This window comes from Hyperolius riggenbachi, chromosome 1 (genome assembly GCF_040937935.1).
Source record: "Hyperolius riggenbachi isolate aHypRig1 chromosome 1, aHypRig1.pri, whole genome shotgun sequence".
Lineage (NCBI taxonomy): Eukaryota > Metazoa > Chordata > Amphibia > Anura > Hyperoliidae > Hyperolius > Hyperolius riggenbachi.
The window spans coordinates 464,906,399-464,930,993 of NC_090646.1; the positions used below are offsets into that span (position 1 = coordinate 464,906,399).

At 43.8% G+C, this 24,595-nt stretch overlaps 3 protein-coding genes across 3 annotated transcripts in view; 2 read left to right on the forward strand and 1 right to left on the reverse strand.

Annotated features, from left to right (window-relative positions):
* Window positions 1-939, reverse strand: part of SLC8B1 (solute carrier family 8 member B1) — a 102,091-nt gene extending 101,152 nt beyond the window's left edge. Inside the window, exon 1 of the mRNA XM_068239660.1 lies at window positions 797-939. The gene's annotated coding sequence lies outside the window, so the exon portion shown is untranslated. The remainder of the gene's footprint in view (window positions 1-796) is intronic.
* A 174-nt stretch (window positions 940-1,113) lies between these two features.
* PLBD2 (phospholipase B domain containing 2) overlaps window positions 1,114-24,595 on the forward strand; it is a 46,450-nt gene continuing 22,968 nt past the window's right edge. Inside the window, exons 1-7 of the mRNA XM_068239682.1 lie at window positions 1,114-1,421; window positions 2,737-2,830; window positions 8,572-8,730; window positions 10,037-10,137; window positions 18,106-18,320; window positions 19,816-19,910; window positions 22,651-22,811. Of these exons, the coding sequence (XP_068095783.1) occupies window positions 1,201-1,421; window positions 2,737-2,830; window positions 8,572-8,730; window positions 10,037-10,137; window positions 18,106-18,320; window positions 19,816-19,910; window positions 22,651-22,811 (1,046 nt within the window). The 5' untranslated portion in view covers window positions 1,114-1,200. The remainder of the gene's footprint in view (window positions 1,422-2,736; window positions 2,831-8,571; window positions 8,731-10,036; window positions 10,138-18,105; window positions 18,321-19,815; window positions 19,911-22,650; window positions 22,812-24,595) is intronic.
* Window positions 14,768-17,145, forward strand: LOC137554168 (uncharacterized). The gene is made up of 2 exons (XM_068271488.1): window positions 14,768-16,823; window positions 17,075-17,145. Exon 1 carries the CDS (start codon window positions 14,799-14,801, stop codon window positions 15,810-15,812), a length of 1,014 nt encoding a protein of 337 aa, XP_068127589.1. The 5' UTR covers window positions 14,768-14,798; the 3' UTR covers window positions 15,813-16,823; window positions 17,075-17,145.

Genomic DNA, 24,595 nt, shown 5'->3' on the forward strand with positions numbered 1-24,595 from the left:
CAGCATCCCTCGCCTCCCCATGGCCATTCGGCCATCAATCACACAGCTCCCATGTAAACCCCAGTACTGCACCACTCTGCCCCCCCCCCCCCCCCCCCCAGCAACAGAACACATCACTAGCCTGCAAGCTAGTGACACATCTATACAGCCTCAATTTTGCAATGTTGCCTAATACCTTCCATTGAGCAAAAATTCTCAGAAAATGGTACAGGCAGCGCTTTGCTGAGCAAATCAGAAACAAACCGCTCAGATGTGAACTCACTCATAGGGAATCAATGCACAAGCGCTTTTAGAGCGATTTTAAAAATCGGGCATAAAAAAAACCGAAAACGTCCTAGATGTGAACAAGCTCTCACTGCTATCCGATCAATCAGGGAGTGAACTATCCCATACTATGCAGGCTGATCTTGGGCATTGTATGGCTAACTAAAGATTAGGTCCAAGTGTGTACACAGGCAGCAGTATGGTAGCTAGGACCCCAAACACAACAAGGTACTGACACGGCTGTACACTGCAGATACTCTTTGCCCAGGTATTAGGTGCCGAAGTTTTCATCATCAGCTCTAGAATCCCTCTGTACTTTAATACAAGCAGAACATTTATTTTAAGATTTTTAAGTGCCAAATCAATTAAAAAAAAGTTACTAGGTTAAAATTAAAAAGTGCTTTTATTTATAGAGCCCTAAACATCTGACTGACAGAGGCAACTGAAGGAAGTCGGGGGAATAATGCACAGATGGCTTTTATAGGAACTATCGAACAAAGCGGGACAAAGCTGTAAGTGGTGCAGACATTACCCGTGTGCTAGTAGCTGGCTCGCTCCCCTGGATGGCTCTGCCTCTCTATGGAGTGATGCTCTCCTGCTACACATCAGGGTCATAAGTAGCGAGTAGCTGGCCGATGTTTACCCCGTGCACTGGGCTGCTTGCTGATCAGCTGACTCTCGGCACGCTGCAAGCTGAGTACAGCAAACTCCACCCACAGCACGCCTGGAAGGAACAGAGAAAGCTGCAGCAACAGCGACCTATCAGGTGAGACTCATTACTGCGAGGCGGGCCTACTACTCACTCCTATAGCGTGCAGTGCGTCTATTGCTAATGCAGCTATGTACAAACATTACAGCTACTTGTTTCTTGTGCACATGTTCCAGAGGCCTTCACTCGGCCCCGCCCCTCTGTAATCAGCTGACTAAAGGCATCACATGACCTCTGTGGCCGCAGCTATCACGTGCCTGCAGAGTGCAGAGATGGCTGCTTGGTGCTTGCTGCTGGTTTTGGCTCTGGTCCCCTCCCCGGGGAAAGCGCAGAGTTCGGAGGTGTCGGTGATCCTGGACCCGGAGAGTGGGAAGCTGAGCACTGTTGCGGAGAAAAGGCCTGATGCTGTGGCCTGGGCTGCGCTACAAGACACCGTGCAGGAGAACGGGTGAGACCTGTCAGAGCTGAGACGCCGAAGGATAAGGGGGGGGGGGGGGGGGGGGGTATCAGGACTGCAACGGTGCGGATTTCCAGTGACAGCCTTCCAAGTTGGAGAAAGTTTATGCCCCATGTCGATGAGCTTGTAGAGAAGCCAGCACTACAGAAATTAGGGATTCATGGGAGGCAGTAGTGAGAGTGGAATTGGCTGTCTTGCTGAGCCTGTAGAGCCTGAATCGCAACAAGCATAAATCTATATACATGAGTGATCAGACCGACAGCCAGGAAACTGACCTTGAATAGTGGGGCATTCATTTTTTCTCTTTTATACCTCTCCCTATAGCCACTTTAAGGTACATCTATACAATTGTTGGTGCAGAAGCCAAGTCCAAGGTTTTGGATCTGCTAAAGACACCTTGTCAAAGCAATAAAAGTGAACAGAGAGAGCTCTTTGCTTAAATTATGCTAGGAGTGGAGTTACCTGGGGATGAACTGGAGCTTTGCACTGGGCTGATTAAATCTGGTTCTGCCCTCTCTAATTATTCCACTTCACATGGAGCAAATTATGTAAAGTTGAATTTGCTTAACTTGCATCATGTTTGCACAATAGTAAGCCCTGGAAATGGGACGTTTGTTCACTGTTGTGAGTTACAAGCATTCTTGGAAGGAAGATTTTGTTTTTTTTAACACTTGGAATAAATCTCTTTATCATGGCATCTTTGTGTACGTATTGCTCTACAGTATCTTTATTAATTCACGCCATGCCACTCTTCTTGATTATCTGTGTGTTAATCGAGCTGCTGCTGCTTTATTTGGTTTAATAAGCTTGTCATTCTAGAGAAATGGTGCTAGTCTACTTTTAGGCACTCAGCTGGAAGTTAAATCTACACATTTGAAAGGTAATTCAGTGGTGAAAGTTATGTTACAATGCAGATTATGAAGTGTGCTATTGAATCTAGTACATGAAAGACTTTCCAGCCTAATTAGCTGTATTAAAAACTGTTAACTATGAAATGGGAGCATGGTTCAGGTATGGGTACCATATTTACTTGTGAAAGCAGAGTACATTTTTACAAGTTGCTGTACAGTGTTAACTGAGAGCTTTGCCTTTTAGTAAATTTGTTTTGTGTAATTGAGTTCCTTAGGTCTTTGTACAATACATAAAATGTTTGCTCTTCTTTTTTTTAAAAAGGGAAGTAATTGTGATTTTAATTTTTCAAAACCTAAAAGGAAGTGCTGAGTAAAATGGGACACAGTGTTGTTCCTCCTTTTTGGTTCTGCAATGTAGTGGAACATTCTGGTAAAACCTTTACTATTTATCCTAGGTGGGCTGTTCTAGAGCTGAAGACCAATGACAAGTATAATGACAGTATTCAGGCCTATGCTGCTGGAGTGGCTGAAGCTGCTGTCTCCCAGAGGGTAAGTGTATTCACCATTGTGCTGCTATCTTATTTACATTAAATCGGGATTGTCACCATTAAAATCAAATTTCAACAGCAACTGGTCTGAGTGTATTAAAGAGACACTGAAGCGAAAAAAAATGATATTATGATTTGTATGTGTAGTACAGCTAAGAAAAAAACATTAAGATCAGATACATCAGTCTAATTGTTTCCAGTACAGGAAGAGTTGAGAAACTCCAGTTGTTATCTCTATGCAAAAAAGCTATTAAGCTCTCCGACTAACTTAAGGCAGCCATACACTGGTCGATGTGCCATCAGATCGACCAGCTGACAGATCCCTATCTGATCGAATCTGATCAGATAGGGATCGTATGGCTGCCTTTACTGCAAACCGATTGTGAATCGATTTCAGCCTGAAACCGATCACAATCTGTTCAGCTGCTCCTGCCGCCTGTCCTCCCCCTGCGCATACATTACCTGACGCTGGCTCCCGGGCATCTTCTCCACGCTGCACCGCTCTGTTCTTGCTCCATCTCGGCGCTTCCTGTGTCACTCCGTGACCAGGAAGTTCAAATAGAGCGCCCTCTATTTGAACTTCCTGGGTCACTGCAGTGACCCAGGAAGCGCCGGGATGGAGCGGGTGCAGTGCTGAGAAGATGCGGAGAAGACGCCCGGGAGCCCGCATCAGGTAATGTATTTTTCATCGGATCGGCCGCCGCTAGCGACGCGCACTTTACCCGCGGGCGATCGAGGGTAATTTCCCGCACGGCGCGATCGACGGACCGATCCGATTTCGGGAGGAAATCGGATCGTCGGCGGCGTTTACCGCGAACGATTGGCAGCAGATTCGATCCCAGGATCGAATCTGCTGTCGAAACGGCCGGGAATCGGGCCAGTGTATGGCCACCTTTAGTCGTGGAGAGGGCTGTTATCTGACTTTTATTATCTCAACTGTAATTGAACTATTTACTTTTCCTCTGGCAGAGGACAGGTCATTAGTTCACAGACTGCTCTGAAAGACTCATTTTTGAATGCTGAGTGTTGTGTAATCGGCACATATTATAGGATGATGCAATGTTAGAAAAAACACTATATACCTGAAAATAAAAATATGAGAATATTTTCTTTGCTGCTAATCTTCTAGTAATTATTCATAGTACACAACCAATTCATTATATCATATATTTTTTTTTTCGCTTCAGTGTCTCTTTAAGTGATAAAGTTGCTAATCCTGCATTCAAAACTTTTTCTGCTGTTATGGTTTGGAGTTATCACATACCTTATGAGCACTGGCCCTTTAATAGCCATTTCCAAACAGTTGCATGCTGGGGGTTCTTTTTATCTATAATATTTCTCCTCTTCCCTTTATTTCCCTGCCTAGCTGAAACATGATCCTCTGCTCACTTGTGTTTACAAGCAAGGCTGAGGTGACTCAGCAATTGGAGGAGGGAAGAAATGACAACAGTATTTAGCTTCTAACTGTGGGCAAAAGACATGGTTCCCACAGGAACAGAATTCTCTTCATTTACTATATAAAATTCATTTTTTTTTTTTTTCCTGGCATAGTATGGCTAATCCTCCTGCTTTAACCTTCTTGTCGATTATCCCGAGCTCAGCTTTTTTTATTTTTTTTCAGCACGCAGCTAGCACTTTGCTAGCTGCGTGCATATCCCGATCGCCGCCAGTTCGCCGCTACCCGTCGTGCCGACCCCACGTCCATGATGTCATCCCGCTCCATCGCCATGGCGGAAATGGGATTTCCTGCTTGCAAAGATCGCCGGCGGCGATCGAACTAGGTAGAGGATGCCGCTTGTCAGCGGCTATCATGTAGCGAGCCCTGGGCTCGCTACAGGATTTAAAAAAAAAAAAAAAAAAAAAAAAGTGCTGCGCCGCCCCCTTGCCGTCACAGTTAGAACAGCAAGGGGGTTAAAGGGAACCTGAAGCAAGTAAAATTATTTAAAATAAACACTTATCGTAGCTGCAAATGAATATTACATACTTACATCACCGTCAGTTCCTCAGAAGCTCACCATTTTCTTCTTACAGTGATCCCTTCCAGTTCTGACAAAATTTTGTCAGAACTGAAATATACCAGTTGCTGTCAGTTATAGATCAGCAGCTGTCAGTTACAACTAAATGCAAGGTAATGTCCATGTTTCCCTATGGCTCAAGTGGGTCATATTACAGTTTAACAGTATTGACCAGGAAGCTGTTATGGAGTAATGGTCATTTTTTAAAATTGACAGAGAATTCCATTGATCACAGTGGACAAATGGGACGCAGGAGATGAGATTGAGTAGACTACACAGGAGGTAAGTATGACGTGTGGATGGTTATTTTGACTTTTTTATTTTCAGTTCAGGTTCTCTTTAAGGATAGTTGTACTTAAAGCGGATCTGAGATGAAAAACTAACTAGAACAAGTAACTTGTCTATGTATCTTATCTAAAGTTTAGATAGTTTACACAGCATATCTAGCTGCAAACCGCTTCAAAAGTTTATGATCTATTATTCCTGTGATACAATGAGGGCAACCATGTTCTGTTTGTCACAGGCTGAGTGCTGGATATGCTATCAATTTGCCTGTGTGTAAATTCAGTTCCCTCTCCTCCCTGCCTCTGAAATCAATGGCTAGTAACCTCCTTCTCCTGCCCAGTCTGAGCTCCCATAAGCCCTTGCTACAGTGCCAAGGCTCTCTGAAAAGCTGTGGGCGAGGCTTGTTTAGTTTATATGGAATTAGAGTTTTCAAACAAAAACAGTATTTGGCTTGAGGAATGCCGTATAAACTATATGAAAGGAACACAATTATGCAATGTGTAAAAGTTTATCTCGGATCCACTTTAAATAATGCTTCATGGAATGTGGTGGATTTTTGTATTTGAAATCCTCTTATAAATGTAAATTTAAAGTCAGAATTTGCACTTTAAAGACATATATATTTTTTTTTTTATATTAGTGTTAAAAGTGGTTAGAAAATGTGTTTTTTTTGTTGTTGTTGTTTTTGTTTTGTTTTTCGGTGTCCCTGTTGTTCCACACCTTTTTCTATGGGAAAGAAATGATGGGAAATCATGCTCATGGGGACATGGGAAGGGAATAAAAATCCCAAAAACAGTTCTAACCACCTATCGCACTATCTAAAACCAAAGTTAAATAACAAAAAAACAACAACCTGGAATTGAGACAGCACAGCAGCACTATGTGCACTATACCTTTCAGCACTGAATGTCAACACTCCACCCCTTGCCTGGCTTAGACAAAAGGTAGCCTTTCACTTGAAACATTGTTCTGTGGAAGATGGACTAGTACTCACAGCTGGCCTACCAGGCTAGTCTGTAGTTGGTACTGAGCAATGAGTTGTGCAGACACCTGACCTATAGCCTTGTTTTATCTAATAGACTTTGGCTGGTGGTGTGCTGATGCAGCAGAGTGGAGTTTCTCCAGTCACTGCCAGCAGCTTGCTGTTATGTGATGCTTTTTTAGATATGTAACCAAAAAGAATCTGCCCCATGACACTGGGTTTTGCAGCCAAGAAATATATTTTCATTTTATGATGATTGACCGAAGTGGCTGATATATTGGCAGTCTAAATATTGTCTCTAGGTCACTTAGCTGCTTTTTTTTTTTTTTTTTTTTTTTTTTTTTTTTTATGGAAACATTATTGTGCACCACCACCTGCACTCCTCAGTGTTTGTTAAGGTCCGTACACACGCCGGACTGGAGGCAACGACTGGTCCGGCGGATCACTCAAACAGCCGTATCAGTCCGCCGACAGTGCGTACACACGCCGGACTGTCGTTGGAACGCCCACCCAGCGGGAGGTGATGACTGACCCGTCGTTGCCTCCAGTCTGGCGTGTGTACGGACCTTTACCCTTCTAAAACAATCTGATAATACTGATGGTAACCGCTAAATGACATATGCAATGTATAAAAGTTAATCTCGGATCCACTTTAAAGTAAACCAAATATCTAAACATATCTAAAATCAATACTTACCTAGGACTTCTTCCAGGCTCATAAACATGTCTGAGTCCCTCAGTGCCCTCCCTGCAGTTTGCGGTTCAGCCTCGACCAGCCCCGGTAACGGGCTCAGTTGAGTCCAGTCTGGGTCTTCAGCGCATGCGCAGGATGACCCTGCTTTTGGAGTTCTCTGCCTCTTTCCTCAGGGCACCTACATTTTTATTGATAGAAACCCAAAACCCAGTCAACAATCGATAGGTACCGTAGGTTCCTTCTTAACATAGTTTGTATGCAAACTGCATCAGTCGGTGCTAACTAAACAAAGAAAGTAAAGACAGAATCTGTGTGCACATTCAAATGTTTTTTGCTGCTGGTAACGTTTGAAATAGGTGGTTGTCACTTCTAAAGGCAAGTACACACGCCATACTTTTTCAAGTGACTGGTCCGTCAGACCCTGCCGCGGGGTGGTCGTTCTGACGACAGTTGCACGTGAGTACAAGTTGTCGGCAGGCTGATAAGACTGTTTTTGACTGATCCGCTGAGCAGATCAGTCAAAAAGGTCTTATAAGTCTGTCGCTAGCTTGTACTCGCGTGCAACTGTCAGAACGACCGCCCTGCGGGAGGGTCTGACGGACCAGTCACTTGAAAAATTATAGCCTGTGTACGTGCCTGTGGAGCTCACAGACTAAAGCCCCATACGCCCGTGAGTATTGCGTGGGGGGCCCGAACCGTCGCTGCTGTCGCCAGGCGATTGGCGCGGTCAATCGCCTGGCGACAGTTGCCGCCACAACTGTCGCTAGTCCGCGTGTGTATGCGGACTAGCGACAGCAACCAATAGGCAGTGCACAGAGTTTCCGGCGGGGGGGGAGGAACGTCAGCGACGGCTTCTGTCGCACGAATAATCCCTCTTCTGCAGTGTGTATGTGAAGGGACCCGGCGACAGCTGTCACCGATCTGTCGCGCACACGCTCCCGTGTGCTAGCGACTAGCTACATTTGTAGCTCATGAGTATGGGCCATTATGATCCAGTCCATACACAATCAATCGATTCCGGACTCAACCCTTGCACGAATAATCTTCAGAATTTATTGTAATAATGTATGCGGTTATACAGCAAACAAAAAAGCACAACGTTGCGGTTATACAGCAGACAAAAAAGCACAACGTTGTGCTTTTTTGTCTGCTGTATAACCGCATACATTACAATACATTCTGAAGATTATTCGTGCAAGGGTTGAGTCCGGAATCGATTGATTGTGTATGGACTGGATTATGATTGGAGGCTTGATGGACCTCCTACGATCTGTGACTCCCCGAGATTAACAGTGATTCCTGAGGTCTATAGACAACCCTCGTTGTGTTTATGGGCCATTATGACCCTGCTACAGGCCCCAGTATGTTCTTGTTTGATACTTTGAACATATATGACCTCAATTCACTAAGCTTTATCAAACGTTTGATAATTTACCTCCATAGGTAAAATCTAATTTTGAATTCACTAAGGTGTTGTATATTTATCAAATATCGATAAAACATTCAATAAATCTATAACACCTTAGTGAATTCAAAATTAGTTTTTACCCATGGGGTAAATTTATCAAACGTTTGATAAAGCTTAGTGGGTTGAGGCCATAGTATCGTTTGAGGTAATTACTGACCATTGTACGGTGTGGTATAGTATATTCAACCCTTTGCCAACTATTTCTGCTTGTCCATAGATGGGTAACAAAGAGAGAAAATTATTCTTTCAAATGACAAACCACAAAGCTCTTATCTCAGTTATTTATAAATCCTTTCAGCTTATCTATATGCACTGGATGAATACAATGGTTGGTTACTGTGGTCCTTATAAATATGAAACCCCATACTGTGAGCGTCTGCGGAACTACCTGGAGGAAAACCTTGCCTGGATGCAGGAACAGATTGCATTGAATGAAGACCAGGATTACTGGCATCAAGTAATTTTTTTTTTTTCCCTTGTTTTCCAGATGGCATTTTATTGTAAAGTTTTTAAGTTTGGTTAAAGCATTTAATTTTTTGTTTTATATGCTGCAATTATCTTTTGCTTTGCTGTACAAGTAGTTGTGCTATGTTGGTAATGCACCAAAATGGGTACATAATAGACAGTAGTATAGGTGTCTTGACTACCCATTTTGGTGTTTTTTTGTTAATTTTTTTTCGTTAGTGAGCAAATGATTAAGATCATTCTGATTGAAACAAAATATTAATCTATCCAGGGTTTCCTTTGGGGTGCAGCATCAGTTTCCAGATTGAATGCTGCGTAAAAGGGCACCAGAGAAATTTTGGCACTGGAAATGGCTGCTAGTAGAATATCTGCAAAGCTACCGATATTCTACTATTAAGCAGTGGTAATTCTGATGTCGGTTGTTTTTGTATTTTTTTAATATATTTTACTGATACTAATGCTAAACCTATTTTGGCAGCCAATAGATCGAAACAGATCTCTGATTGGAGAGATCTGTTGGCTGCCTTAAAGCGGACCCAAACCAAACATTATTTTTTTTTAATTCAAAACATTTAGTTGCAGCACTCTGACACATACAAATATAAACACTCCTTCAAGCCTATGAGCATTTAGTGCATGCTTTTCACCCTCCTCTTTGCATAACTAGGGCTACACAGGTGGCAGCCATTAGCAATTCCTTCTTTGCTGGACACCTCCTACTCCACCAGTTTGCTGGATTATTTGCCGGCAATATGAAGGGAAGGGAGGGGTTTCTCCAATAAATGTAAAATATTTTATATTTGTCATCGTACAGCTGAAAAAAGGCTGCTATTTATTATTATAATTTAGAAAATAGATTTTATTTCTGAAATCTTGTATTTTTTAGTTTGGGTCCACTTTAAACCACAGGCTGATTTCAGCATGCATATCGATCAGGTGATCAAACAAATCACGTGCTTCTCCATTAGTTCTCCTAGACCAGGCATGGGCAAACTCGGCCCTCCAGCTGTTACAGAACTACAAGCCCCACAATGCATTTGCCTTTGAGTCATGACTGTGGCTGTCAGACTCCTGCAATGCATTGTGGGACTTGTAGTTCCTTAACAGCTGGAGGGCCAAGTTTTTTCCCATGCCTGTCCTTGACCCATCAATATTTAGCACTATGTGGCACATGAGTTGGGGAATGGCTGAATTCTTTCAGTGTGTGAAGGACTCCTTTGAATGTGAGGTATCAATTTTTATCTGTGCTCGGCACATAGTTGGATTAGAGTGAGAATGTTTGTTTTTATTTTTCACAGATTCGACTTGCACTTCTTCAGCTGAAAGGCCTGGAAGACAGCTACAATGGAGCCATCTCCTTTCCTTTGACAAAATTTACCATAAATCCCTTTGGATTCCTGTAAGCTTTCCTGCAAGTTCATAAGGATTTGAATTGCTTTCACATTACTTTTGCAACACTGTGTGGGAGCTGTTACTCAAAAATTGTATAAATAATATTGTACTGTACTTATGTTTGCATTTACTTTGTTTTCATCCCATCTTTGGTTCGCAATTTCCTGCACATCTTTCTGACTTGTTGTTTAATTTTCAAGATCAGCAAAACCCAAATGTAAAAACTATCGCAGCAGGACTAGTACTGACTAGCTCACTACTACCAACATCATTACAGAAGACAAGCTCCTTGTAGGGAGTGGAGAATGCACATCTTGCTTTATCTGAAAAACAGCAGTGGGTGGTGGTATGCAGACTTGTACTGATCTAGGTGGCACTTGCACTAACGCTTTGAATTCCCACAATGCAATTTTCTGACATTTACTTTCAGATTATTTCCACCATATCCGATCTGATTTGCGATCACTTTTTTATGAAAAATTGATTGGAAATCAGAGCGGACATGGTAGAAATCGATCTTACAGTATATCTGTCAAAAAATTGCATTGTGTATCCCTAGCATAGCTCCTGCAGTAGTGCCTGAATCGCACACCTGAAACAAGGATGTAGCTTATTTCATCAGACCTGAGTCAAAGCATCTGATCTGCATGTTTGTTCATGGTCTATGGTTAAACTATTAGATACAGGATCAGGACAGCCAGGCAACTTGCATTGTTTAAAAGGAAATTGTCAGCCTTCATACCCCAAAAAGTAGTAATGAGGTTCCGCACACTATATTGGAACAATAAATGTATTGATCCTGTTGATAACAGGGCTGTGGAGTCGGAGTCGTGGAGTCGGAGTCGTGGAGTCGGGCAATTTTGGGTGCCTGGAGTCGGGAAAAAATGCACCGACTCCGACTCCTAATGAATTTGTAACTGTAATTAAAATAGAAAATATGATAAAATGTTCTATTTCTCAGATAATAGTCATGAAAAATAATGTATATATACAGTAATAGCTGTGCTTAGTCCACAAAAATGAAATAAACCAATCAAAATTAGTTACTTGTGCTGCTTCAATAAAGCAGTCCCCGTATTTTTAAGGTCAGATATACATATCTGATTGTGACTGTTTATATGATGTGTACACAGGAATCTCTTATATATACTAAATAACATCTATGCTGTAAGAATAAAGCCTGATGTGTAGCTGTGTCACTAATAGAGATGGTCAACGAGATGGAAATAATTCTGCATTGATGCTGATTTATGCAAATGTATGCACTCCCTTTGCTGATGAAATCAAATAATTTGATATGTTGTTAAAATTTGGTTTGGTGACTACAAATTAAAGGGTAACTGAGACGGATGAAAAGTAAAGTTTTATACATACCTGGGGCTTCCTCCAGCCCCCTTCAGGCTAATCAGTCCCTCGCTGTCCTCCACCACCCGGATCTTCTGCTATGAGTCCTGGTAATTCAGCCAGTCAGCGCTGTCCGGCCACATGCCGCTCCCACAGCCAGGAACATTCTGCACCTGCGCAATAGTGCTGCACAGGTGTAGTATGCTCCAGGCGGCGGAGTGTGTGCATGCGCACTACGCCTGACTGGCTCAAGTACCTGGACTCAAAGCAGAGGATCCAGGTGGCGGATGAGGACAATGAGGGAATGATTATCCTGAAGGCGGCTGGAGGAAGCCCCAGGTATGTATAAAACTTTAATTTCTCCCATCGTCCTCCAGGACGGCTGCTGCTGAGACATTGTATGTCTCCGGCGAAACTGGAAACACCTGAAATAAATTAAAAATGTAAATGACCTCTGAGCCCATAAAGGAACTCCTCCCTCCCCCTGACTTCATTTTTTTGTTGTTTCCCATGCGGGCTGGACACCTGGATAGATAGGGAGTTTGTTATTTTTGATCTAATACAGGATTTGGCCTGGGGCACCTGTATTTTAGATAGGTAGGTTGCCTCATGGCGGTTGGGGTCGGTAACGGGATGTTCCGATCTTGTCAGGAAATGCTGGGGTAGGTTACCTTGTTTCCTGTGGCTCTGAGGTAGGAGAAGCCGCCATGGCCGCCTTCTCTAGCGTCCGGGGAGCGTGCAGCCGGGGGTGGATCTGGCCGGAGCAAGTCTCGCGCTGTGAGACTGAGAGCAGGGCGTCATTTCCACTTCCGGAACTGGTGGAGGGCAGGGGGCGGCGCCTAAAACCAGGAAATGCGGCTATACAAGCCGCACTTCAGCGCACGAGAGACGCCGTTCTGCTGCACAATGGAGAGGGTGCAGACCTCCAACAGTGCAGAGGAGAATACCCCGGCGGCCATTCCAAGTGAAAAGAGCGCAAGTCCGCGGGTATGTAAGGAAGATTAGCTTCCTATCTTCTCCCCATTCTTCCAGAAACTGTCAGTTCTCTAAAAAGCGCTGTTTGTGTCTTTGTGTTTTCTCCACAGAAAGCGGCTGCAAAACAAAAGATTAGATGCAGAGTGTGTAATGCCAGGTTACAAGATGGAGCTACTAAGAATATATGTAGAGATTGTTATTTAGAATCTAAGCAGCCTCCGGGTCCTGGGGGGGAGGGACCCCAGGCAGCAAAAGCTTTATTAGACTTAATGAATACAGTTAAGGAAGAAATTTCTAACACATTTACTGCCTTCAGATCTGCCTTGTCTGTTAATCAGGATCAGAGCCAGAGTTTGGGGCAGGGTTCCCGGTCCTCACCAGCCACCTCAGAAACGGGGCAGGAGGTAGGACTAGCTGGGCAGCCTTCAATAACCCAGGAGCCTCGCATTCAGGTGTCGGATGATTCAGGGGAGGAAGGGGCAGTGTATTCAGATACTTCAGAAAAATCGAAATCTTTAACATCGTCCCGTTATTTGTTCTCAGCAGAGGACACAAATGAATTATTAAAGGCGGTTTATGACTCGGAACAATTAAAGTCAGATTTGCCGACCACATCTGTTAGAGATGACATTTACAAGGGGTTAATTGTACAGACAATGAAGGTCTTTCCCATACACGATTCAATCAAAGAACTCATAAGATCCCAGTGGAAGGATCCGGAGAAAAGGTTTTTTGTTCCGAGGTCTTTTAAAAGGAGATTCCCCTTTAAGGAGGAAGAGGAGTCTCCTTGGACTAAATGTCCGAAATTGGATGCTGCTTTGGCGCAGTATTCTAAAAACTCTGATTTATCCTTTGAGGATGCTGGATCTCTAAAAGATCCCATGGATAGAAAGGCGGACGCATTGTTAAAACGCGCGTGGGACGCAGTATCCTTTTCCTTCAAGCCAGCAATTGCTTCAATCTGCTTGGCAAGGAATTTGGTAAGATGGATAGAGGGGTTGCAGAATCATCTAATTGCGGGAACTCCGCATGAGAAGATTCTCGAGTCCTTGCCAGTCATCTCCAAGTCGGTTGCGTTCCTGGCGGACGCAGCCTCAGAAAACGTAAGGGCCTCAGCAAAAGCAGCAGCGCTTGTCAACTCCTCCAGACGAGCAGTTTGGTTAAACGCCTGGGAAGGAGATTCAGCTTCAAAACATAACTTGTGTTCTATGGAGTTCCAGGGCGAATTGTTGTTTGGGAGGGACCTTGATTCAGTTTTAGAAAGATCCTCAGATAGGAATAAAAAGTTTCCGGATAGAAGGAAAAAAATTCCGAAAAAACCCTTTGTCAATAAAAGATCCCAGTCACGGGCGGAAGCCACAACAAGGGGAGGTTTTCAGTCCAAAAGATGGACATATAATGCAAGTAGGGGAAGAGGTTCATTTCTGTTTAACAGACCCCAGAACCCTCCCAATAAACAGTCAAAGTGACTATCAAGCTGTGGGGGGGAGGCTGAGTTTCTTTCTCCCGGCTTGGAAGAAGATAACCAAAAGTCCGTTCATTTTGGATTTGATTCAGTCAGGCTACAGAATAGAGTTCAGTTCAGTTCCCCCTCGCAGCAAATTAGTAACAGGAGTCCCAAGGGACCCTCGGAAAGCGCAAGCTCTAAGGGATTCAGTAATCTCATTACTAGAGAAAAAAGTAATCGAAAGAGTGCCTCTCCAGGAACATTTTCAGGGGTTTTATTCAAGGGTGTTCCTTGTTCTCAAACCCTCGGGGAAGTTCAGGATGATTCTGAACCTAAAAATGTTGAACCCTTACATTGTGGAGAAGAAATTCCGCATGGAAAGCATTGCCTCTGTCAGAAATTCAATGATTCCGTATGCGTTTTTGGCGACGTTGGATTTAGAGGATGCATATCTTCATATTCCAATACACCCGTCGTGCCTCAAATACCTCAGATTTGCAGTACAGATCGGAGAGTCAATTTGCCATTATCAGTATCGTGCTTTGCCGTTCGGGATTACATCCGCCCCGAGAATCTTCACAAAAGTGATTGCAGAGGTAAGTGCTTTCCTACATCTCCACAATGTAAGGGTTCTACCCTACTTGGACGATTTCCTGTTTCTTGCAGAAACAGAGGAAATATTAAAGAAGCAGCTAGATTTTTCAATACAATGCTTAAAGAATCTAGGCTGGATCATAAGCAAAGAAAAGTCCAATTTGATTCCAACCCAAACGCTAGTATTTCTGGGATTGTTATGGAACACAGAGACTCAGAAGGTGCTCCTGCCCGAAGACAAGATCGCCAAGTTGGTACAGAGGGTGCAAATGTTCACAGGGGAAGAGAGTGTGTCATTACGAGTCGTAATGTCTTTACTAGGACAGATGTCCTCAACCTTCCCAGCAGTAGAGTGGGCCCAGGCTCATTCGAGAGTCACTCAGGCATGGTTTCTGTCTGTTTGGGACAGAAATCAAGAGTCTTTAGACAGTCTGGTACAGCTACCAGACCAGGTGCGAACGTCTCTCCAGTGGTGGACTCGCCGAGAGCATCTGTCTCAGGGGAGACGTTGGTTTCAGACGGCCCCAATCAAAGTGTATACGGATGCCAGTCTAACAGGTTGGGGAGCTCATTGCTCAACCTTTCAGGTCCAGGGTTATTGGAGTCAGGAAATAAGGGACAGTTCTTCCAATTTCAAGGAGCTGATGGCAGTGAAACTGGGTCTGTTACGTCTCCAGGAGCAAGTAGTAGGAAAGGAAGTCCTGATTTACTCAGACAACATAGTGACGGTATCTTACCTGAGGAAACAGGGGGGTACCAGAGTGGAAAATTTACGGGAACTCTCGTTACAAATAATGTCCTGGGCAGAATCGAACCTCATATCTCTGGCAGCAGTCCACATTCAGGGGATCAAAAACAGGTGGGCAGATTCACTGAGCAGAGGCATGACTATGGAGGCAGAGTGGCAGCTCAATCAAGAAGTCTTTTTACAGATAGTACAGGAATGGGGGAGTCCGATAATAGATTTATTTGCGACCCCTCAAAATGCGAAAGTAAAGGACTTTTGTTCCCTGCACCCCACAGTTCCGGAAAATCGATTAGATGCCCTGATGGTAGATTGGCCTACGGGCCTCCTTTATGCATTTCCCCCATTTTATCTAATTCCCAGGGTGCTGAGGAAGATAGAATTATCAGATTGCAGGGTGATATTCATAGGTCCATGGTGGCCCAGGAGGTCCTGGTTCCCACGGATTCAGCAGCTAGCTATCAGGGGTCCTTGGCATTTAGGCAGCAGGGGGGACCTGTTATTCCAGGGGAGCCAACTACATCCCAATCCTCAAATGCTGAACCTCACGGCCTGGATTCTGAAGAAAGCATCCTAGAGGGGTGGGGATTTTCGAAGAGGGTAGTTTCCACGTTAGTTAAATGTAGGAAGCTTACAACGAGAAAAAAATACGAGAAAATTTGGAGAGCTTTTTTACTTTGGAAGGAAAAAAATGGGGTCAGAACGAATGACTTAAAGTTTATTTTGGAGTTTCTGCAGAGTGGAGTGGATCTGGGGTTAGCGGTTAGTTCCCTAAGAGTCCAAGTGTCTGCGTTATCAGTTTTTCTTAATAGACAGTTGTCAAGAAACAATTTCGTTAAGAATTTTCTTTCCTCAGTAGCTAGGTCTCAGCCTCTCCCTGAGAAATTAGTCCCACCTTGGGATTTGTCACTGGTTCTTGATTTCCTGACTTCGGAAAGATTTGAGCCTTTGACAGAGGTACCATTAAAATTTTTATCAATTAAAGTGGCTTTTTTGGTGGCAATCACGACAGCTAGGAGGATAGGTGACATCCAAGCCTTATCTATCAAAGATCCATACATGGTAGTGCATCCTGACAGGATAGTTTTTAGGCCAGATCCAGCATACTTACCCAAGGTGGCTTCGGCTTTCCATAGATCGCAAGAAATAATTCTGCCTTCCTTTTCTACAAGTCCTACTAATGACCGAGAAAGAAAGTGGAGCACTCTAGACGTTAGGAGAGCGATCTTAATATACCTCCAACGAACAGCGGAGTGGAGGAGGTCAAGTCATTTGTTAGTCTCTTATGCAGGAACAGGTAGGGGCTTACAGGCCTCAAAGGGCACCATTTCTAGATGGGTGAAAGAAGTTATTTCATTAGCTTACAAATTTTCAGATATCAGAGCCCCTTCCAGAATAACGGCTCACTCTACAAGGTCTTTGGCAGCGTCATGGGCAGAAAGGTCAGGGGCAACTCTAGAACAGATCTGCAGGGCGGCAACCTGGTCTTCACATACCACGTTCATCAAGCACTATCGCGTGGAGCTGCTGTCAAGCCAGGATCAAAGCTTTGGACGCAAAGTCTTACAGGCCATCATCCCTCCCTAAGGTAAACATTTCTCGCTGGTCTCAGCAGCAGCCGTCCTGGAGGACGATGGGAGAAAGTCCCAGCTGCTTACCGGTAGCCGTGTTTCGGCGAGTCCTCCAGGACGGCTGCCTGAGTTCCCAACCCTATATGATGTATCTATGTGAATGTATATGTTGTGCTTATATGCATGGGTACTCGGTTTGAACTGAAGTCGGGGAGGGAGGAGTTCCTTTATGGGCTCAGAGGTCATTTACATTTTTAATTTATTTCAGGTGTTTCCAGTTTCGCCGGAGACATACAATGTCTCAGCAGCAGCCGTCCTGGAGGACTCGCCGAAACACGGCTACCGGTAAGCAGCTGGGACTTTCATCTGTCTCAGGTTTACTTTGTTACACAGTAGTACTATACTCTACATATGCACTCCCCACAGAGCTGCAGGGAATCCACTGAGAATGCTGTGCACATTGAACACAGAGGTGTTGTCTGTTTACAATCTCCTCATTCCCCTGCAGAGTACCTGCACATCATTCTTACATGTACCCACACTTACATTGCCTAGGGCCTGATAGATGTTCTTTGTTCCGGTTTGTACCTTTTACAAGTACTCTTACCAAGGACTAGTTTTAGTCTAAAGGGAATAAATATAGTAGTCTACATATCCTTCTCACTTCAGTTGTCTTGTAAAATTCCTAAGCGTTGGCAGTTAAGAGACAAATTTCATGTTACATACTTTTAATCAACAAAATTGTAATATGCAAATTAGAGGAGTCGGAGTCGTGGAGTCGGAGGAATCCTAAACTGAGGAGTCTGAGTCGGAGTCGGTGGATTTTTGGACCGACTCCACAGCCCTGGTTGATAAACATACAATCTTCACTAACGGACAACTGTTTTTGGATCATGTAGGGTACCCCTTTTGTCAAGGTATCTTCTGTCTGTGACACCTTGAAAAAGGGGGACCCTACATAGCCCAGAAACTGTCGACGGTTGAAGATTGTCGTCGGTTGAAGATTGTATGTTTATATCTATTGATTCACTTGACAGCGTGTAGAACCTCATTACTACTTTTTGGATTGCTGCAAACTGGTTTCAGCACCTGGCCATTTCCAGGTGATCTTTCTGACCTGTTAGCCTCCATATCACATCTTGTGAGTGATTTAGCTTTGCTTCTAAAACTGCAATAAAGCCTTCTGTACTAAATTTTTTGCTGATTCATTTCATTAACATCCCATACCGGTCAGTTCTTGAATTCTGTGTAATTTATCCCCAGTCCTCAATCTGCTTCATGCTGCATCTCCTTTTACAGACTCTTCCAGCTTGGCGGAGACTTAGAAGATCTGGAAGCTTCTCTAAATAAGACCGAAGCAGTGAGGGACCTGGGTTCAGGGTCTTGTTCTGCACTGGTCAAACTTCTACCGGGTAATAAGGAGCTCTTTGTGTCTCATGTCACCTGGAACACCTACCAGTCCATGTTACGGATTGTCAAGAAGTATACACTTCCCTTTCGCGGAAATCCCAATGGTAAATGCCTCTTAAGTGCTTATAATGAGAATGGGGCTAGAAGCAGTTCTCATGCAAAGTTGTGTATGTGGGTTTTTTTTTTTTGTTTTTTTTTAATTCTCCCCCCCCCCCCCCCTTGTTTGTTTCTCTTTTTCTTTGTATTTTCTGGCTCTACAGCTCTCTGTATAGAGACTAGAATGTATTTCAATATTGTTGGGAGTAAGCAAGCCCCAAATAGACGGAAAAAAAGGGGCTCCTATTCCTGTAGCGATCCACACTTGAGCGCACCACTATGCTCAGAGTAATACCAGGTTTCTGTATAGGAAGATCGATTTGAAAAAAAGTGAAGCCACAAATCAGCAATCTGCTTCTAAAGTGTTTTTTTTTTTTGTTTTTTTTTTTTTTTTGTTCCCCCACACTTTATTATATTTAAAAATCCTTTTTTTTTTTTTTTCTTCAAAAAGGTAGTCTTTTTTTTTTTTTTTTTTTTTTTGTAAACGGAAATAAAAATGTTTCGTGGTACAGACAATCAATGTGTAGAGCAGATCATAGACACTGTGGGCTTTGTTTGATGAAAAATCTATTTCAAAGCTTATTTAGTTCAGGCGACGACACTAGTCTGTTTCGGGTTGTTAACCCTTCGTCAGGCCTTTACAAAGCATAAAGAATATCTTAATCAGAAAAAAAAATATAGTCTTGAAAGAGCATGCATACAGTTTATTTAGTTTAGGGGTATCTGTTCCAACCAGACACAACCCGGCACCTGACTGACTGGCTGGCATGTGGGGAATCAGCTGCACACTGTGTTTGCAGCTGATTCCCCACATGCCAGCCATCAGTCAGGTGCCAGGTCAGGTGTGAGGTGTGAGTTAAAACCAATAAAGGGTGAGGTGGCTTACCTCAACGACAGTCACAACGCAATAAGGTTTATTAACCTCCTCAGCGGTAATCCGGAGTCAGGCTCGGGATGGAAATCGGCAGCTCAGAGCGGTGATCCCATGCCTGAGCGAGTTATATGCAGGAGCTGCTCCAGATCTCTCTGTGGTGTGGTTTTTTTGTTTGTTTTGTTTTTAGGGTCTAAAAGCTTGTGGAAAAAATTGCACGACTTTACACCCTAAATCTGGAAATAATCACAACGCCCGGAAGGTTAAGCAAAGGCAACTCGTTTCACGGGTCGGAGCCTGCTTCTTCAGGCCAATACAAGTGCCAGTTAGCAGATAGCAGGGTAGCATCGAGCTTCTTAATTTTATCTAAATCTGGACGCCTCTTTACCCCTACTGTGTAGTTATTACAGTGACTTGCAAGTTTAGTGGAGTTGCTAATTCTCATTTCGTCACCAAGTTTTGTATGTCATTTTGTCGTCTCCTGATTTTACAACCTCAAATTTATTTATTTATTTATTTATTTTTTTAACTGTAGACGTCATGGGTTATATCTTTTTTTTTTTTTTTTTTTTTTTTTTTTTTTTTGTGTGTGCTTGGGAAGGATTTGACTGGTATCTACTTTGTCTTCCTAGGTGGCCCTGTTATACCAGGGTGGGTTCAGACATTCTCATCCTACCCAGGTACTATTCTGTCTGGTGATGATTTCTACCTACTGAGCAGTGGTTTGGTGAGTATGAATCAACTTACATTTAACTTTGCTGATTTAGGCCCGGTTCACACTTGTGTTTTGTGTTAAACCGGGCTGTGGGTCTGGGTCCCGTACTGGGGCCGTACGGATCCGTCAGGTTGCGGACAAAAAGTATCAGTTCGTCATCCAGAAAGAACACTTCCGGATTGCCGATGCTGTACTTTAAACAGGTGGGGGGAGTCGGGGGGGGGGGGGGGGGGGGCACACCGCACACCGCACACAGTACAGGACAACAGCCCACAATACAATAATAAACGTACCTGGGCTGTTGTCCTGTCAGCGCTGCCGTTTCTCCCCCCCCCCCATCTGTCCATGCTTGGACCCCCCCATGTGGCAAAGGACGGGTGCCGTAAGCACCCGTTCCTATTGCCAGTGTGATGAGAAACTTCTGTTTCTCATCACTTCCTATGGTGCGGGGAAAATGGTCAGGTTCCTGGTCAGGTGCGGCGGCCAGAGCTGCGTTCAGGATTTTTCCAACATGCAGCATTTTTCCGGAACGCAGACCGGATCCTGACAGACGGGTGTGAATGGATACATTGAATAACAATTTATCCATTCACATCCGGGTCCGTTTGTACAGTATACGGTGTACAGAGCATATTAAACCTGTGTTTTTCCATTCTAAAACAGGGGATTTTTTTACTAAAGCTGGATTGACTATGGCAAGTTCATGTACCCCGCGTCAATCATTCTATCAATCGACCAGAACTCGAATGTATGGTTTCATTTGCAGAGGCGAAATATGTTTTACGTCTCCCTCTTTAGTTTCCACTTGCAATCTACAATAGTGAGAGGGGAGACTGCTTGGTGGTGGTCGGTTTCTAGTGGACTGGGGAAAGATAAAGGAGGCTAGAATTACTAAGTGTTGTGAGAAGATAGCTGTTACTGCCCCAGTATAATGACAAAACCTATTGCTTACTTAGTGACATTTTCCAGGCGTGGCACAAAGTGTGTGTGTGTGTGTGTGTGTGTGTGTGACTCCATATACCAGGGGTCCCCAAACTTTTTCGGTCAAGGGCTGGGTTTATATATTTCAGACTGCTAGTGGGCCGGAGTATACAGTATATGAGATGTAGAAAACATTACATTGAGCCTAGGTAGTGTAAACTATTACCTGTTAACATATGCAGCCCTTATGTCTCCCATTTAACCAAATTCCCCCCCCCCCCCCCCCTCCACAACACAGCATGTGCAGATAGTATGTCCTGCCACACAGAGAAGCAGCCATTCATGTGGTGCCCAAGGCACATTTTTGGTACAGACAGTGAAGCATACCCAGGCGACAACCTGCACTCCAATTGGACTCATGTGGATGGGTGATGCCAGCACTGCTATCCTCTATATGTGGGTCGCAGATATTTAAAGATGCAGTGGACCGCATCTATAACTAATAGATTTTGAGAGTGGGGGGCCAGTGAAAAAGCCTCAGGGGGCCGCATTTGGCCCACGGGCCTTAGTTTGAGGACCACTGCCATATACTATTCATTTCCATTGAACTTTTTTTTTTTTTTTTTTTTTTTTTTTTTTTACTGGATACCTGCTGTGAACGTTTTGTCTTTATGAGCCTTGTGCACAATTATTGCTTATTTCCAGGACGTCTCAGGACAGCAACCCTGAGACTTGTCTCCCTCCATTTCCAACTGGACAGGATACTAGTTAAAAGAATTAACATAATTGATTAGGCAGGCACCCTACATAAGGCAGCATTCCCTTACCCTCATCAGTTGTTTTCCTGTCCAGCAGGATGCTGGTTGTGTGGGGAGAGCTGGCCAACCATGATAGATTTCAGGAGCCGCGGCATACAAGTGTCCCCTATGTCAGCGCTGGTCAGGCGAGCCAGCGCGGGTGCTTGATGTCTGCATCGGCTTCTCCCCCAGTCTGTGTTACACGCCGGAGCGGCTTCCGCTGAAGGACGCGCGCAGGGGGACATGTGACTTCCGCATTACGTGACCAAGGAGGAAGTAGAATGCTTTCCATGGCTCGGCGTGCATCCCAGCGGACATCTCGCTGCATTTAGCCGCTGATTGAGCTAGTCTGCTCAGTAATGCGGTGGATTTCTAAGGTAAAGCAAACCTTTTCATTATGTTTGAGCGGAAACCTTCAGGTGACCTATTCAAGGGTTGTGCATCCTGGTCAGTCTTGCGTATGCTGACCATGGAAGCGTCCGCAGGCTCTTGCTCCCATAGTTCTGAGGAGTCAAGCTCCACTCCCTCTCTGGTATGTGTCTTCTGTTATAAGGCCTTTATACCGGCTATTATTTGAGGGTTATCAAGCACCCTCCTCTGGTTCCTCAGTTTTAACTTGGTTTCCATCCTGGAAACACCCAAGAGGAATAGATGCTGAGTTTATTTGGCCGGATGGATGTCCTCTTGACAGCACTGCTCATGCATGAAATCCCTGGACCACAAGCCATGGTCGGGAGACGGGTGCATGTGGGGGAGTCCAATATAGGAGAACTAGACAGCATAAGAAATGGTACTGTTCCTGACGTTCTCCCCTATGCTGGTAAGATGGGATCACAGACAAGAGCTTCCAAGCTTGTTCCAGCAGCAGGGATATTCACTCATATAGTTCACATTAGAGTGTGATTTTCCCCCTGTGTGTTTTACCCTCTCTCTTGTTTCCTCTATAATCTAGTGAGCTAATGGAAACTTGCAGGGCAATGATAGTTGCCAGGAGTCATTTGCTTCCCATTTGATTGGCTTGTTCGTTTTTGCAGGTTACTCTGGAGACCACTATTGGCAACAGCAATCCAGATCTGTGGAAATATATCCACCCAAAAAACTCTATTCTAGAGTGGCTGCGCAATATTGTAGCTAACAGGCTGGCAACAAAAGGACAGGAGTGGGCCAATATTTTCAGCAAGTTAAATAGTGGAACGTAAGTAGATAAACATGTCTTCCCCACATTGCTGCTTGCAGGCTCACTTGCTGTGTCTGCAGCTAACACTAGTGGGGAAAAAAAAAATGCTTATTTTACTTTTTTTTTTTTTTTTTTTTCCTGCTGACTACATTGTGGTTTCTTGTCATGAGTATAGACTGAATCACTTGGCGTACAGCCCATAGGCTTACATAACATTACAAACAGCAGTATGTGTATGTTTAGTATCTATTGAAATTTCTGTACTAAAAAATGACTTGTTCACAAACCGAGCAGAGGTTACACTTTGAGGGTCCTACAAAGATTGCATCATAATGTTTATGTAATGGGAAATGTGATCCACTGAGTCACATGCAGTGGGTCACTTGAAAATCCTATATTTTTTTTTTATTTATTTATTTTTTTTCCCTTCTGTGTAACCTCGCTCCAAACAACAAACCGTTAAACCCATGCAGCCCCCACCATACTCTTTAAAGGACCACTATTGTAAAAATCATAACATCTTATATCCATGTAAACACATACAAGTACATTTCTTCCAGAGAAAAATGAGACATAACTTTTCTCCTATGTTGCTGTCACTTACAGTAAGTAATGTAAGTCTGACAGAACCGACAGGCTTTGGACTAGCCCATCTCCTTATGGGGTGTTCTCGGGGTTTTCGTTATTTTCAAAGGCACTTGGTGAATGGCATTTGCTCAGTTCAACTGCCCCCCCCCCCCCCCCCCCAAAAAGCATGCGGGGAGGCTGGCCAGCATCTTTGTGTAAATCCCTTTTCAGGGAGTGTCTTTATAAAGAATAAAGGCCATGCTGAGAATACCCCGTGAAGAGATGGACTAGCCCAAGACCTGTTGGATCTATCAGATTCCCACTACCTACTGTAAGTGACTGCAACGTAGGATAAAAAAATAAAATGTATGGCTCATTTTACTCTGGAAGAAACTCATTTGTGTTTACATTTATTTTACATTTTTTTTTTTTTTTTTCGTGATAGTGGCGCTGTCATGCTTCTATCTGGGCAGACACTGATGGAGCCACGCAACTCTGCACTGCTTTTGTCTGTGGTGCTGCAGATGGTAGGCTAGAAAGCACTTTGGACAGAAGTTTTTAGACCAGCCCATGGATGATGTAGACCCTTTCCTGCAGAAATGGTACTATACCTGCTGATACAAGGTTCATTAAATGGTTTCCCGCTGTGAAAGTAGTTTATCTGCCCACAGCCGAGTGACGTTATAGAAATGCAACTAGCCAATGCAGAGGCTTCTTCATGAGAATCTGTCCCAGCAAATTGGAATTTATTTTTTCTTCAAACACATTTTATTCGATTTTGAAAACATACAGGAGCTACCAGATGTAGGCTTTCCATCTTTTGAATAATTTTTTGACACTCTTCTCCTGATGAGCCAAAGCTTCCAGTTTGTCCAAGTGCATGAAATGCCCCAGCTCATCATGTACATCTTGGAGAGATGGCGTAGTGGAGTATATCCATTTATTAAATATGGCTTTCTTGCTTGCTAGGAGCGTCAAATGGACAATCAGTGGGATGTTGTCCTGAGTAGTTTATAAAGTACCCAGAGAATGAAAAATGCAAAGCATTGGATCAAATGCAAACGTCCTCCTGCAAAGGGATTTAAGAAACCTAGACCTTTGGGACATTGATTGATATAGCCCTTAGGAGCCACCTTACACTTAATGTTGAATCCATACTTTGCTTGATAAGATTAAGATGCGATTCTCTCCAAATCTCCCCCACCACTTCTTCACGCACTGCATTACCAGCTATG